The sequence below is a fragment of the Mustela erminea genome, chromosome 6, assembly GCF_009829155.1.
Source record: "Mustela erminea isolate mMusErm1 chromosome 6, mMusErm1.Pri, whole genome shotgun sequence".
In the NCBI taxonomy this organism is placed as follows: domain Eukaryota; kingdom Metazoa; phylum Chordata; class Mammalia; order Carnivora; family Mustelidae; genus Mustela; species Mustela erminea.
The window spans coordinates 114,225,411-114,242,024 of record NC_045619.1 but is presented as its reverse complement, the minus strand read 5'-3'; the positions used below and the strand labels follow the sequence as shown (position 1 = coordinate 114,242,024).

The 16,614-nt window shown below is 34.1% G+C and overlaps 1 protein-coding gene across 5 annotated transcripts in view; it reads right to left on the bottom strand.

Moving 5' to 3' along the window:
* EPC1 (enhancer of polycomb homolog 1) overlaps positions 1-16,614 on the bottom strand; it is an 89,778-nt gene that overhangs the window by 1,738 nt on the left and 71,426 nt on the right. For 4 of the 5 annotated variants that reach the window (XM_032349337.1, XM_032349340.1, XM_032349338.1 and 1 more), the window contains 12 exons: positions 15,811-15,956; positions 15,222-15,428; positions 14,706-14,854; positions 13,453-13,612; positions 11,776-11,952; positions 11,603-11,692; positions 11,365-11,513; positions 9,456-9,808; positions 2,607-2,725; positions 2,440-2,526; positions 1,481-1,622; positions 779-1,142 (listed from right to left, as the gene is read on the bottom strand). In XM_032349337.1, the coding sequence (XP_032205228.1) occupies positions 779-1,142; positions 1,481-1,622; positions 2,440-2,526; positions 2,607-2,725; positions 9,456-9,808; positions 11,365-11,513; positions 11,603-11,692; positions 11,776-11,952; positions 13,453-13,612; positions 14,706-14,854; positions 15,222-15,428; positions 15,811-15,956 (2,143 nt within the window). The remainder of the gene's footprint in view (positions 1-778; positions 1,143-1,480; positions 1,623-2,439; positions 2,527-2,606; positions 2,726-9,455; positions 9,809-11,364; positions 11,514-11,602; positions 11,693-11,775; positions 11,953-13,452; positions 13,613-14,705; positions 14,855-15,221; positions 15,429-15,810; positions 15,957-16,614) is intronic. The other variant, XM_032349341.1, reaches the window with a different exon arrangement.

Sequence of the window (16,614 nt, the reverse complement as noted above, 5' to 3'; positions counted from 1 at the left end):
ATACCACTGGTGTGAAAAGAGTTCTCCTTATATTGAAATTATAGCCATAATCTATACAATTAATTTGACAAGGATATGATGCTTTGTAACACAGGAATGATTTTCAATTATTTACAGTTATCATGACTTAATTTTTACACTTTTATGCTTGTCTTCTAACTAAACTAAAAATCCCTTGTCTTTCTCTTTTTGTTTCCCTCATAGTACTTTGTAAATAGCAGGACTCTAATTACCATTAATAGTTAAAACAGGAGAGCCCCATCAGATATTGTAAACCATCTACTGAAACCCAACAAGACAAATTAGCTAAAAAAATAAGTCTGAGTAAAAGTTGACCTGGCATTAATACTGTTAAGCCTAGGCTTTACATTATTTACATTATTAAGAGCAGCTTAGCATAAGCCACGGGTGGGTTAAATGAATTGTTCACATGAGAAGCTATGGAAGAAAACAGACAAAAGAAACATTCTATTCTAAAGAGAACTCCCCCCCACCCAAAGGTGGGAAATGAGATCACTGTAAACTATCATTATACTAAGAAAGTGTCGTCCAAAGCACATATGCAACATTCAGTACATCATTTAATTCAAATTCTCAACAATACTGAATTATAACATTTATCTGTTTAGTTCCTGAACAGGTAAGGAATTCTCATCTATCCATTTTTAATGTATATAAGGAAAAGAACAAAAAGCACAAATAAGTAGAGAGCACTGCCAGAGGATTTAAGTTTGAGCTCATATTTTGCAAACATTTCAGGCTTCAAGTAACTACTGACCTTGGAACTGAATCTACAGAGGACGAAGATGGAACCTTGGAGACTTGACAGTTTGCTGCGGCAGCCAGCTTTAAGGCAGACGATGGAACAGCACTTAAAGTCCTAGGTATATGTCGTGCATTTATAGGGGCAATAGAGTTTACAGTGGCAACTGATGAAGGGACAGTTAATCGAATGTTGTTCCCAATCAGAACCTGAGTTGTTGCAGAATTGGCAGCAGTTACTTGATGACTCAGTGCACTGTGGGAACTCGAAGTCTGTGTCATGTTTGAAGGCTGTAACAAAGTTGAACCTGCCGTCGATGGACTGGTGTGTACAAGTGCTGTTGGTGTAGTACTACTGAGGTGTAAGCCCTTGTATACTCCTAGAGAAAAAGAAAGAAGCACTGAAACAATGTACAACTTTGCTGTTTATTATAGATATGTTACAAACATCAGAACAACTGAGATGTCTTTGCCCTTTTAAGATTTATTTATTTTAGAGAGAGATTTATTTTAGAGAGAGAGTGCACACACATGTGTGTGTAGCAATGGAGGGGAGAGGGAGAGAGAGAATATCAAGGAGACTCCCTGCTGAGCACGGAGTCCAAGGCAGGGCTTGCGGGGCTCAATCAAATGACTCTGAGATCATGACCTGAGCTGAAATCAAGAGTCGGATGCTCAACCGATTCACCCAGGTGCCCCTAAATGTCTTTATCTTTACCTGAGGCTGGAAGGACGCCATTCACCCCAATTCCAAGCACCACATCATCCTTCATCTTGAATCCCATCAGTTGTTCTGATGTCACCAAAGCAGAAGCAGCAAATTGAGCACTAGCAGAATCCAAAGTCTTGGAAACAAAACCCTAAACAGAAAATACAAAACAAATCTAAGCATTGCTTGGTCTAATGAATTAACATTAAAGTTACACAGGTAATCCACAATCAGTCCGAATATAAACCAGAGTAGCAAACCACTGAAATATATTCATTTCTTTTGATAGTCACAAATTTGAAGAATGCTCAAGTGATCTAGGAGCTCAGACATTATGAATTTTGGTTTTCATATGTGACAATATGTAATATGGACCAGTCTATTACGAAAAGAAACCTATAATGTGGAAACAGTAAACCTCTGACACAAAGTGTCAGACAAGAAATACGCTAGTAAGACATTTCAGTGATTTGCAAATACATAAAATGAAAAATGAATATGTAAGCTTCTTTCACCTAACTTACACATATACACATATATAAACAAAGGCACCTTTGGGACAGTAAGAAAACTATCCCTTTAGAACAGAAGTAACAAAATATCATATAACTTGGCCTAAAAATTAAGAGGCTCCTTGAGATTTTTTAAATGAATTTTTCCTCCAAGATCCTGAGATTTGAACTTCAGTCTTTAAGCCTTACGTGTGTTTAAATGGCAAACACTTATCATGCTTGAGGTTTAAAAGTGATTTCTTTTAATAGTAAAAGAGGTTTAGTATGATAACTTCAAATAAATTTTAATATTAATTAAAATATCCAACATAATGAGCTGGGTGGGATTATATATTAAAGAGGTAAATTCAGTCTATAGGATAGACTTGGAAGACAGCGTCTTGATCTCATTTAACTATGCTTCTTCGTTTTTACTTTTTAAAAATAGGGAGCAGAGGCAACAGCTTCCATACTCACCTGTAATGTTCTTTCTAAACCCTGTATAGAATGGCTATGATGTAGATTCAGGCGAAAGCCACTTTTCTGCTGGTTAGATGCAAGGTTCTATGACAACAGTTGGTAATTAGAGATGAACTCTGGTGGGAAACAATGAGGGATAATCATAAGACAGACAAATCCCTCACCTGTGCAGTGGTGGTGGAGGAATTACTATTTGCTTGCTGTTGCTGAATTTGTGCAAGCTGCTGTTTCTGCATTAGTGCCAGTTGCTGTTGATGTTGCTGGTATTGTTCGGCTGTAAATGCTGAACATAAAACAAGGAAAACACTTTATAAAAACGTACAGAGCACACACATCTTACAGTACCAAAACAAATTTCAGCATTAAAAAAACTTTTGTGCAAAATTAAAGTATCTGACAAAGGCTCATGATCCTGCTAAAGATCACTTCCATAGGAAAAATTCCACATTTTTACAACCACATTTAACTGGAGTGGCTTGAGTTCAAAGCAACATGAAATTATAAACTTCCCGAGTTATAACAACATAGGAAAGAGAACTCACTTCTCAAGTTTCAGAACCATTATTTTTGTAAGCTGTGACACTTGTGCTAGACAGTGTAAAAAGGTAATCCAGCTTTTTAAATCCACTTATTTGGAATTGAACTTTGCACTGAGCTTGAGAAGAAATCTGATAGTCACCATTTGGTTTCTCGTTTACTCATATTACTGTCCCAATGCATTCAGATGATCCCTAACAGTTCTGTTTATCAATACTAATTGTTTGCATTTTTTCTAATTTCAGCCATTACATACATTCCCTCTACATGGAATATAAGGTTGTTGGTTTATTACCTTTATTTTATTTTTTTTAAAGAACTCATCCTTTAACAGGAAGAAAAGAGGCTCCAAATGTTAAGGTTAATTAATTTTCCCCACCCAATTAACCCACCTGGAAAAAATCCAGTCAATAAGAACGGAGTTGTTTATGTTGATTTACTGTACAGAATGATGTCTGAGGAAAGACACTGTGTTATGCTACTTATGTTTGTCTATGGAGAGCTCAGTTCTAAAAAAAACAAACAAAAAAATGTTCATTTATTACCCCCCAAAAAAGTGTGTGCAGTTTTTAAAAAGGAAACCTTTTTCTTTTTCTTATTTTTGCCAATTAAAAAAAGGAAAAAAAAAAAAAAAGGGCACATACAATCACAACATCTGACTTTAAAGGCTTCTTTAAGAAACCTGTGATGTTTGGGTAAGGATTATTTCAAAACACAAAAAAGGTTATCATGCATCCCTGAATACCAGGGAATCTATAAATCATGCAATGCAAATTTCCTCTATCTAAAGTTTAATGTTTTCAAAACATTTTCACCTAATTTGTTGTCTTTAGTTGCATTTTAATGATTTAGTTGACAAGAATATCACTTCATCACGTTTTATAATTTTCACTCATAACTCATAAAGCATCTTTATCTTCCATGATACAGATTTTCTGAGTAGTACCACTACAAAATGTTTATTTAGGTAGAAATTCTACCATATTCTGAATGGATCAGAAAATTATGAAATGATATTTAATAGAACTCCAGAAATTATTAGTGTTTACACAGGCTTTACACTTGAACTAAGTTCTTGGGCTACAAGACCAAAAACGTAATTTGTTGTTAAAAAACTTAAGCTGATATCCGTCCTTTGATGCGTTTCTTTCCCTACTATGTTGTAATTCTCAGATCTGAATACTAAAGGGAAGACTTTTATTGACAATAGGATAACTTTTAAATATTGACATAAAGTAATTTTGTGTCAAAATGACCATTTCCATATAATAGAAATGTGCTGAATCAAAATTTGAAAAAAATAGAAAAATTAATGCTGCCCTGATTCTTTGTAATAAATGTAACATTTATCTATGTTTTTAAAAAATCCATAAAAAGCAACTGTTTAAACCTAAAGATCCTTAGTTTATTAAATAGTTTTTCTAGTATGTTTTTGAGATTTACACTTTAACTTCCTAAGTTTGAGTGAGTTGCCTAAGTCTTGAATTTCCTAGCAGGGCATGTTCAATAAATTTTTTAAAAAAAAAGGATCATTCCTACTAGGTCAGGTCATTATTTATCTACAAAAACAGTAATTTAGCATTCACTGAAGCTCTATTTACAAAAAACTCCACTTATATGAATGAAAATACTATTTAGAACTTTGTGTTTGTGTATGCTTTATTAGCAATAATAAATTAGAAACTTGAAGAAAGTTCCAAACATTTCCTCCCTAGTTTAAGTCAACATTTTAATCCTTGGTCTCTGAGGGTATTGTGAAGTACGCTTTTAAACAACTATTAACTTCTTCCTAATACAAGATTTAGAAATAAAAATGCAACTAATACTAATAAATAATAATGGAACTAATTACAAAGTTTTCCACAGGCATTTTTCATAAATGATCTAGAGTAACTGTATATACGGAGCAACATATAAGCTGAAAATGATGGTAATAAAATCCATGGGCCTAGGGGCCAAGAGACCTTGATTTATTTATTTATTTTTTTTTTTAAGCTCCCATCTCTATCATAACTAGCCGAGTATACCTGGGCAAGTAACTAAACTTATAGGGGCTCAGTTATGTTCATCCAAAATACTTAGATCTAAGTTAGGTGATCACTAAAGCCCTTTTCAGCAAAGTCATGCAAGGATTTTATATTTTTTCTCAGAAATAAATCTCCAATCCAAAAGGCTGTCTGAGTAAGCTGGAAAGCCTGGACAAAGGTAAGATGTAAATTTGGGCAAATACAATCTGAACTGGGTTTTATACTGTTTTTATACAGAAAACTGAGGACTTCAGATGGCATTATAATTCAAAGTCTAATCAAATGCTAAGCAGAAATAAATAGAAATGACCATATTTCCCTAATCTCTATCAAGGTAGAAAGTGCTATGGTTCTAGGTCTACCTCCAGATAGGGTGTGGTAGTCAAGTTTGCAATTAACATGAAGATGGATAGCATGGTTTCATGGACAGATGACCAAACCTAGAAGCAGAAGCATTTCATAGAACCCCAAATTTTTAGGTTGGGAGGCATCCTTGGTGATTTCCTCCTACAACTTCACACTAAAGATGAAGAAACTTTCAACAGAGGTCACAAAGATAGATAATAATAGAAGAGGGGGAGCCCATCCCCAAACCATTGAAATTTTAAATATAAAAAGAAGCAGACCAAAGTTTTAGATTTAGTATTCCTTACAAGAAATAATTAAACTTTTAATGTACCCACCAGTATGAATCAAGAGCTAAAACAAACAAACAAAAAAAAAACACACCTGTCTAGGTATGGGAGAAGAGTCATGTGAGGGATGTGACTAAAAATTTATTCAGGATGCTTCTAAGGGCAAAAGAGGAACCTGCAGATTTAAATTTAAGGAGGCAGCTTTTGTTCATATATAGACAAACTTTTAAATGAGATTCCTAACTCTAGAATAACCTGATCTAGAAAATTGTTGAATCTCCCCTCCCTAAGGTATCTAGACAAAGGTCAGAAACTACCATTGTTTGGTAGTTGCTAACAATTCTCTGGAGTAGAAATTCAGGTGAAGTAAGTTAAGATGTTACCAGTCCACTCGGACAGGAAACTACAGTGAGGCACACCAACACCTAGAATAGGTCAGGCTGTTGCCCTTTAAGTTACATTCCCACAGCTGAAGCAGACCAACGGATAATCAAAAGTGGGAGTAGGTGAGGGTGACAGGTACTTAGAAAAAAATCAACAATCTGAAAATCCAGTTTGAGAAGACAGATTTAAGATCACTAAAATATACAATGTTTTGTTAGTTAAAAAAAACAACAAAAAACAAAACCCAGAAAAACCCAATAAACCTAAACACCTATTTTAAAAGACAACACTTGATTAGAAATTTCTTTGAGCAGTACACAGGCAGAGAATTATTTTAATACAGGAAAAGGTAACTTTAAAGAAATAAATATAAAATAAAACGACTTCAGAGAGTATTAAAGTATGATCCCCGAGCCAGTAAGTTTGAATGATAGTTTTGAGGTTCATAAGCATTTAACAGCCACCCAGAAAACCAACCTGAGAAGAAAAATATGGTGTATTTCCTTAGATGGTCAAACATGAATTAATCTGAATTCATCTGGCTGCGAATTACTTGAATATGAGATTAACTGTGGTCTAATCTTGCACTTCAGCACATGGCATATAGAACTATAGAACATATAGAACTATAGAACTATCAATTCTACTACTATGGGTGCTACTTCACATCCTGCTAAGGGTGTAATTTTGAACTGTGAAACACACTTGGATAAGGATTAAGGTCCTACGGATTTATAAACTCTAACCATGAAAATACTCAATGCTTGAACCTAGAGTTCCTTTGGAAACTGAATGTTACAAATTTTATGAAGTATTAAAGCTAGCTACAAACCCTGAGACATAGAAGTTATCATGCCAGCTACATATATTCTATTAATTTATGAAAATAAACCAAATCTTTAGTAGAGATATGTGAGCTTAGGAAAATTACTTAGAACACTAATGAAATTTCAGTGGGAACTGGGAATTCAAATCCTGAACATATAATGGTGGTTTAAAAATCACTTTTCTATTTAGTCTTTCTAAATTATAGCGTTCTAATTATGAGAAGTGTATTAATTCTGACATATCATATCCCCTAAGCTTAAACACAAACAAATGAATAGTCAGTCACTGAACAAACACTAAATTTTCAAAGGTACTTTTATAGATTAAAAGGAAAAAAAAAACAAAACAAAACACAGTAGACTGTATTCGGAAACTGTCCCAATCACATATTAACTCAAGATTATTAAAATACAATACATACATAATTTGTTCATATGTACTAAAATCTAGTCCTGGAAATTCTAAATACACATATATTTAAGTCTCCCCAAGTTCCTCAACATTGTGTCATTCTGCTGTGTGTTGTCCAGATCAAGCACTCTAGCACCTGACTAACCAGGTTACCCACCTGGCCACACAACTATGCAAAATGGCCAAGACTGGGAAGCAAGCAAAAAAATTCTGAGCACCAGAAGCTACAAGGTTGGTGTGTTCATGCCCTTTACTAAAAATAATGGGCTCTTGATATCCTCATTTAGAATTTCCTATTTGAAAATGAGAAAAAATGGGCTCTTACAGGTGGTATTTAGAAAACGGAAAATCAGTCCAGAGGGCATCATTATGCCATAGCATATATAAAAATATTAGTATTTAAAATAATGACTAATAAAAAATGGCTAAATCAAAGTATTTGGCTTAAGCAGCAGACAAGTAAGTATGTATCAACTGACTCCTATCTCATATAGTAGTTAAGTTCTAAAGTCAGTATTGTAAAAATTAAGCCTTGAATATTCCTTTAGAGTCTCCCATGATGGGTGTATCTCTCAATCAACACAGCAAAGGCCGTTTTTCCTCTGGTATCAGACTAGATTAGGTTCTGTGGCTGAATACCAGATGACATAGTCAGGCTTGTATTTGGGGGCCATGCTATACAGAAAAATTTATCTTTAAAATTACAATTACACAGATGGAGGTGCTTTTGTAATACTACTGGTTCAATGTTCACTTTTTAATATTCTTTGGAAAATACAAATCAAGTAGTTTCATAATATCGATGTTTACTTATGTAGTATAGCAAAACAATTTACAAGAAAAAGATCATTAAAAGATCTCTATTTTTTTTTTTTTTTAAAGATTTTACTTTTTAAAGTAATCTCTATACCCAACGTGGAGTATGAACTCACAGCCCAGAGATCAAGAGTCTCATGCTCCACTGACTGAGTCGCCAGGCACCCCTCAAGTTCTCTACTTTAAGGGGCAAGAATACGGGGATTGATGAAACATGCCAGTTTTCTACAAGAAATCTCAAGGAATTTACACAGCTTAAATATCTACCAAGAAAAACATATTGCAAGTTTACACTTTTAAAATCTCTAAACTTGTACACTATACGAATCATCCTTCATATTGAAAAGTGCTTTACTTTGATTTTTAGGACTGTAATAGCTAAAAGAAACTGACTCTCCAAAGTATACACTCTGAAGTTAATGGGACTATCCTAATCCATTAGGACTCAGGATAATTTAAATTATCTTCTAGTTGAATTCTAAAATGTGATTATTTTTCTTACAAGCTAAAGACTTAAATTTCACAGACTTGTTTTCCAAACACAAAGTAAATTAGTTTATGGAAGCTTTTCTGGAAATCTTTAGGAATAAGCAGCACATTTCGATTTATTATAAGGTTTAACTAGAGCCTTACCAGATAATTAGGGTGACACAATAAGTATCTTTACAGTCCCTTCAAAATCTGTGTTTAAATTACCTTTACAAAAATCTGTGGTAACATAATTTTAACAGTGAATTTCTGTAGCCTACATGCCTTAAATAACACAGATCTATGCTTTCAAAGAGAAAACTAAAATTTTAAGAATATTTAAAAACAGTATTTTAGAAACATTACACAATGTAATCATAATGCTAAAGTAGATGTTATCTGGAAATGTTTCCAAAATTATAATAATCCTAAAAAATTAAAATAATCCTTTAAATATTGTTCCCTGAAAAATTAGTTTCTTTCATAAATTATTCTGCGTTACTGTCAGTGGATAAGGCTTTTACGTATCTCCTAACTTGCTGGTCTACTTTTAAACAGTTTAAATAAAAGACTAGATTAGTGTCCAAGCATAAAATAGTCATAATTAATGGCCCATTTTCTTTTTGTACTCTTTGAAAATATAGCTGCTGAATTGTGAATTGTAGGTTCACAGACTGTATCCAGGAAACAAATGTCATACATTAAGTAGTAATAAATCACCTTTGCATGTGGGTGTGTTTAAGTGAAAACACATGTACAAACAGAATTCAAATAGATACTTAACCTAGGTCCTTTTTTTCTCATTATTTTGAGAGAAAGGAACTTTTAGCCTTAATAAACCACATATTCAGAAAATGGATGACTCTGACATTTCTACAGAAATGTACACCATAACAAATAAACATACCAAAATGTGCTGAACCACTGCTACTTTTACTTTGCGTGGAGGTACTGCATGTCTGGGTCCCGGGTTGTGCTGTTCCTGTTCGATTTATACTCCTATATAATTTTCTACAGGAGAGTTCATCATTGTCACTGTCATGTAGGGATGGTGTCCGAGGCCTAAAATGCCGCCATCTACATGATTTGATATTGACTAGTATCTGACTGAGGTCTTTAGAGAAAGATTTGTCCGAGGTATTTGTTTCTGAGGTATTGGCAAACTGATTGACTGGAGAATGTTGTGGAGAGGAAAGCATTTCCAAATCCAGATGGCGAAACATACTGTCATAGTCTGAGTGAGCTCTGTCCAGTAAGACCCTATTAAAAATAAGGCAGGAACATATATGTAAAATAGTTATTCAAAAATTATATAAAAAAGACCCTCCCAATTCCCCAAAGCTGTAAGCTGTAAATTTGATTATTTCAGTATTTTGCCCTATAATAGCTACATTCTCAAATTTTTTTTGTAAATTCTCAATTTCTGATAAAAGTTTTTACTTTATAATGATCTGATTAAATAAGAGAGTAATTCACCTTAAAGAATAAGGTACACTATTCATTTTACATTAGCAAGTGCCTTCTAACAGTTCCTGAGTTGGTCTATCAGTAGAAGTTAACTGATAAAACATTAGATTATTTTTCTTTCCAAACTGTTTTTGAACCAAAGATTTTTATTTCCATTTCAAAGCACCAAAACACTTTCCAAATATTTGTTCCCTATTAAGCAACCCCCCCCCCCCGCCCCCTGCCCAGGGGTAGGGGAGGTAGAAGAAAAGCAGTAATAGGTTATGTGATCTTTGGGAAATCTTATGCCACTAAAATTTCTTATCGATAAAATATTTGAGATCCACTACTCTAGAAGATATATTTTTATGTTATTTATATATTTATAAATGATTCTATTTTAAAACACTAGAACTAATGCTAGTATAGAATAAAATATAGCCAACATACAGAATTTTCACTACTATTGATGCCAACATAATAATGGGGGAAAAGCATTAAATAAAATATATTTCAGTGCCCAGGCAATTCTAAACTAATGTTTAGGTGATTAAAAACTGCAAATAAGATTTGAAAAATAAAAGAAACATGTATAAGCCATAATTCACTATAAATTACGGCCTAAAGTTTCTTTCTGAAAACACACTGCTATTATGTTCTGCCTTTTTTTTTCACCTACATGAGAGTATCTTTCTTTTTTTCACTTTCATGTGCTCTGTAATTCCTTCCTGCCTCCCACACAAATTCTCACGTAAAGGCATATAGAGGTACAGGAGTTCTATCATGTTTAAACAAAAGAAGAAGAGTAATTAGACCCTGATAAAACTGCGATGTCAAAGGTCGTGCACGGATCCTGGAGCCTTTTTTTTTTTTTTTTTAAAGATTTTATTTATTTATTTGAGACAAGGAGAAAGAGAGAGACATACACAGCATGTGGGGGGAGGGGCAGAGGGAGATACAGAGCATCTCAAGCAGACTCCGTGCTGAGCCCTGAGTGTGGAGCCCCACATAGGGTTCCACCTCACGACCCAGCAATTATGACCTGAGCTGAAACGGAGAGTCAGATGCCCAACCAACCAAGACACCCAAGCGCCACATTCTGGAGCCTTTTCACTGAGGAGTTAAACAACTTAGTGTACTAGTTACATGACATTTCTTAGCTTATTCAACCCTTTGTCCTAATATCTCCCAGAACTTCTGAAACAACTTTCTGCAGTTTCTTTAAGCATTTCAGTCAAAAATCAGTTAAGAACAGAAAATGGAAACAAATGAGCATATTTAGAAGGATTCCCTCTCTTTAAGCTCTAGATTTGATTACCCTACTGTCTATGTCCCTACTGTCCCTATGCTAGGAATACAGAAATACTTACCTTCCACCACGCCCAACCCGTCTTCGTGCAAATCCAATACACCTTTGGGGTACGGTGAGGGTAGTTAAGCAGTATCTATATCGTACATCCCCTAATCCTCCATCTTTAGGACTAGTCCAAGGCCAGTTGCCAGTTTGGTCTAAATGAGGCTAAAAAAAAAAAAAAAAAATCCAAATTATTTTAGTTTGTCAGTTAAAGGTGAACAGTTTGTTATTTAAAAAGAGAACTTGAAACTTACAGCATAGTACTGACAGCCTGCTTTCCTACGGAAAGCAAAAGGACCATCGGGATCATTGTCTTCTTCAGCTTCCGAAGAGCCAGACAAAACCTTTAAAATAAAATGAAGTGAGTCAAAACGTGTGATTTCCTCCATTTCTCCTCTATACTCACAGAGAAATTCGTTATCTTTACCTGGGAGAGTGGTTCTTCATCTGAGCTGGGAAAGTCATACTGATTTAAATCTTTAGCATTAAAGACTGGCAGTGCAGCAGGACTCGTCTGTTGAGGAGTAGCAGCAGCAGACGATGGTAAGACTTTGGGCTTCTTTTCATATTTACGTTTAGGTCGGATAAGATCGGCCTTATCTTGCTGCAATAAAGTCATATATGAATCAAAACTAGAAACCATGTTCAATAAACCTGTACTTTGGGTTAAGTTTAAAAAAAAGAAGTTTAGAGCTGAGGGTGGTTGGGTTATGGACATTGGGGAGGGTATGTGATGTGGTGAGTGCTGGGAAATGTGTAAGCCAGACAATTCACAGACCTGTACCCTTGGTGCAAATAATACATTACATGTTAATAAAAATAATGAATTAAAAAAATAAGAAAAATTAAAAAAAAAAGTTTAGAGCTATAATGAAGTCATTCATAATCAGAAGACATGTAAAATGCTTATGTTTTGTCATCTTGCATTGTAAAATCTTATAGGTTGGTCTCTGTGAAACATGGGTAATGTTCCTACAACCTAAACATAATCTCATAAAATATTTTGTTGCAGTTGAAGTAAAAGAAGAGAACAGTTCTTCAGCTTTTGAGATCCTGTAACTGCAGTTAGTAATTTCCACTGGCTCCTGTTCCTTTTTCTTAATTTTCTTTTAAAATTCTAGGAGAGAATTTAAAAAAGGGATCTAATCTTTATTCTAAAGAGTAATAAATCAAGTTTGGGAAAATAATAATGCAAGTAATTTTACATATACATAAAGCAAATCTCAGATAACTTATAATGTAGAGGTGTTATGGAAAAAAAAAAGTAAGGATTTGGTAGCTAAGTAATAATGGCTTTCTGGAGTGAATCTGGACAGTTTTAGGTGATAAAGAGATGAAGTCATGAAATAGGGACAACACAAGGATAATATACAGAAGCAAGAGTGACTGAGCTGATGAACACAGTGCTTGTTATAAATATGTATGCAGGGCGCCTGGGTGGCTCAGTGGTTAAGCCTCTGCCTTCGGCTCAGGTCATGATCTCAGGGTCCTGGGACTGAGTCTCACATTGGGCTCTCTGCTCAGTGGAGAGCCCGTTTCCTTCTCTCTCTCTCTGCCTACTTGTGATCTCTGTCAAATAAATAAATAAATAGAATCTTCTTACAAAAAAAAAAAAAAAAAGAATATGTATGCAGGTGACAGACATCAAACAAAGGCTAGTAGTAGTATGAAGTATGCACAAGGCAAGAAAGGTTAGAGGCAAGAATGATACTTGTTGGAAAGAAAAAGATCATGGGAAGTTATTATGGTTGTGTACATATGCCAAATATTTGTATCAAGTTTTAGGTAGTTTATGGCACTATGGTTCTTTTTGGGAAAAGTATATTATTAAAAAGTTCATCTATATGGTATCTGTCTTTACAATTCCTACTGGTGCATTGTAGTTTATGGCATTATGGTTCTTTTTGGTAAAAGTAAATTATTAAAAAGTTCATCTATATGGTATCTGTCTTTACAATTCCTACTGGTGCATCGTTCTGTCCTGAATCAAAAGCTGACTTTGCAGCATATTTTATGGTAGGGTTTATATGTATTTTTCTTTTTCACTCTAATGATAAAATGCCATTCTGTTATCAGCTACTATTATCACAAAAATGTTTATCACCTTATTTGCTTTGAATTCCTTTACATCCATTGCTTCTTGATGTTTAAATTGACTGCTATTAGTAATAGGGATGATGGGGATGGCATAAGTAGGTTTCATTGGCTGTCTCTGTGCCATAACCTCGGACACGATCTCTCCATTGTAGTCACCCAAATTATACCTGAAATTATAAAAAAGAAAGCTGCAAAAGTTAAAGTTAATTCTGTAAATTCTTAGGACTTTCAACACCTAACTAAGATGTGATTATGAACACCAAGTATACTTAAGGTAAGATTAAACTCTGACAATTTGCTGAATGCTTATTAAAAATAAAGATTACAGGGGCACCTGGGTGGCTCAGTGGGTTAAGCCACTGCCTTTGGCTTACGTCATGATCTCAGAGTCCTGGGATCGAGTCCCGCATCAGGCTCTCTGCTCAACAGGGAGCCTGCTTCCCTCTCTCTCTCTCTCTCTGCCTGCCTCTCCGTCTACTTGTGATCTCTCTCTGTCAAATAAATAAAAATCTTAAAAAAAAAAAATTAAAAAAAAAAAGGATTACATAATCTTTTGTTTTGTTCTGTTTAGTTTTTGGCTTACAGCTTTACATTTGCACCATAAATAGATGACTCTGGGAAAAAACAAAGGTTCGAATTTTAACTTGGCAATTTTGGTGAAAGATTTGGTGGAGATGCTGAAATTAATGCCTAAAATGGTGCTGAGGAACTTTCTGGTAATTTGAATTATTTGTGCCCTAAAACTAATTTCCCTAAAATGAATTATGAGAAACTTAATAGTGGTTTTCTTCGGAGATACTGACTAGGAAATAGGGGAGTGAGGCTTGAAATTTTCACTGTGTACATTGACAAATGGATGAATGTTAAGACAATGGGACTTTCCCCCTCCCCTCTTTTTACTTCTGTTGAACATCCCAGCAGGTGTTAAAAAAAAAAAAATCAGTACCATCTAGAAAGTAAATTAAAAACTTTAGAATTGACAAATGTCCTCTCCCTCCCAGCCTTGCTCTTAACTCAAATGAAGACAAAAGAATAAGATTATACCTGCCATATTTTAATTTTACTGAACCAAATCAATTTTAATGAAAATAAAGAGAAACACATGTAAAATTATCCAAAGTGTATCATATCACACATATAACAGTCTCCACTTATTATTAAAGGAAGGTATTTTCTAGGGTTAATTGCTTAAGTACCATACCCTAATACACAAAATGCTAATGGTACCATACTTCCTGACCATATTAAAGTATACTTTACCTCTTTTCCATAATTTCCAGTGTTAAGTGCAATAGTTCCCTTTTACTCTTTTCTCTTCTTTTTATCATCTCTAGAATAGTAACAGCCCGACTCAGATCTCGACGCAGTTTAAGCATTTTTTCATAAGAGGCTTCATCATTCTTGCGATTCTGCAAATATGAAGTTGCTTTTTGTCAATAGCATTTCCAACTAGTGGCATTCTGAACACAGCTACTAATATATAAGAATACATATATTTGTATGGCTGGTTAGAATTTAAAGACATTGAAAGGGAATATGGACCACCAGCAAATCAGTTTTATATGTGATTTTTAAAGAGTTTAACATTAAAATTTATCATTGATAGCTGTGCAATGAATCCTAAGGTTGATTCATTTTAAATTAATACTTCTCTCATTATTTTGTATAGAGAGTGTATTTAAATATAAATTAAAATACAACCTTCTAATGCAGAGATATTCGTAAGTATAAATAATTTTTCTTACATCAAAAAAAAAAAAAATTACAAAAACTTACTTTTCGAGTCTGCATTTTTTCAGTACGTCTTCTAAAAGCCACATAAGGATCATTTGTGCTGGAACCATCTCGTTTTTCTTGTTTTACTGATGGGATAAGAGATGGCCCCCGACAGTTTTTTCTCTTTTTAATCCAGTATTCATAAACTTCTCTAATTAATTCATCGTCTTCTTTTAGCAGCAGCTTGGCTTCCTGCAGACTGACTGGCTAAATGTAAAATCATTATGTCATTTTCATATAAGGTTCAAAAGTACTTCAAACTTTAATGACAATAATCAAAGTAACAACTGTATCAACAATAGCAAATGTGGAGTGCCTTATACATGTCAGTCACTGACACTTTATATACATTGGTTTAGTTAATTTTCACGTTTCATGTTTATCATCTCTATTTTACAGAAGGGAAAACTGAGGCAGAGAGCCTTTTTTTTCAGACTTATTACTCAAGATTATACAGGTTAGTACTGGGCAGCAATGGGATGTGAATTCATGATTGTTGATTCCAGCGTCTGCTCACTTATCCTAACCCCACATTATCCTGTTTCCATATAAATGGAAACACATACTTATATACACAGTGAAGTTGTACCTGCTGACCACTGCCTTTTTCTAGACGGTCAATCATCTCCTCAAATTGCAATGGGCAGATGTCCATTTTCTTTTTCAGTTTATTCACAAATACTTCATCTTCAGAATCCAAATCATAATCAGGCTGTTCAGCATCCAAACTAAAAGCTGACAGAAGAAACCATAAGCAATCATTTACTATGTGAATCCACTGACAAAAAACCTCTCAACAGATGTCTGGATAAAAACAAAATCTAGACTTTCTAAAGAAAGAAGAAAGTTATGTTTCCCACATTTAAAGTTACTGTTAATACAGACATACAGTCATAAAAGACAATGGATGTGACCCCTTCTCCCATCACAAAAACAAATAAACTAGAAGCTCATTATTAAGAACTTCAGAGATTATTAAATATACTGGATTCAACTATATGAAAAATTGATAGCTAAAAATGATAAAATATCAGCGATTTCATATGGTTTGATATAATATAAAAGGTCTTTAAATAAATTTGTTTCTAGAATATTTAAATCCCACTTAACAGATTATATAACTACTTTACTAAATGCTTAGGGAATGGTATTTAAAGCTGAAGTGTTAGAAGCCACTGCCAATAACAGTAATAGCTATCTCTCAATGCGTGCACTTCTGTTAAGAGGGCTTGTTTTTGCATGACAATCATTGTCATGGTGACAGAAATGTGATGTATTTCTTTTATTTGTTAAGATTTGAAAAAAAGGCCAAGAACCACTGCTCTAAACTGTATTATCAAATGCCAATTATACATCAAAATTAAACTAGGCTAGCAATATGTAAACTATTAAA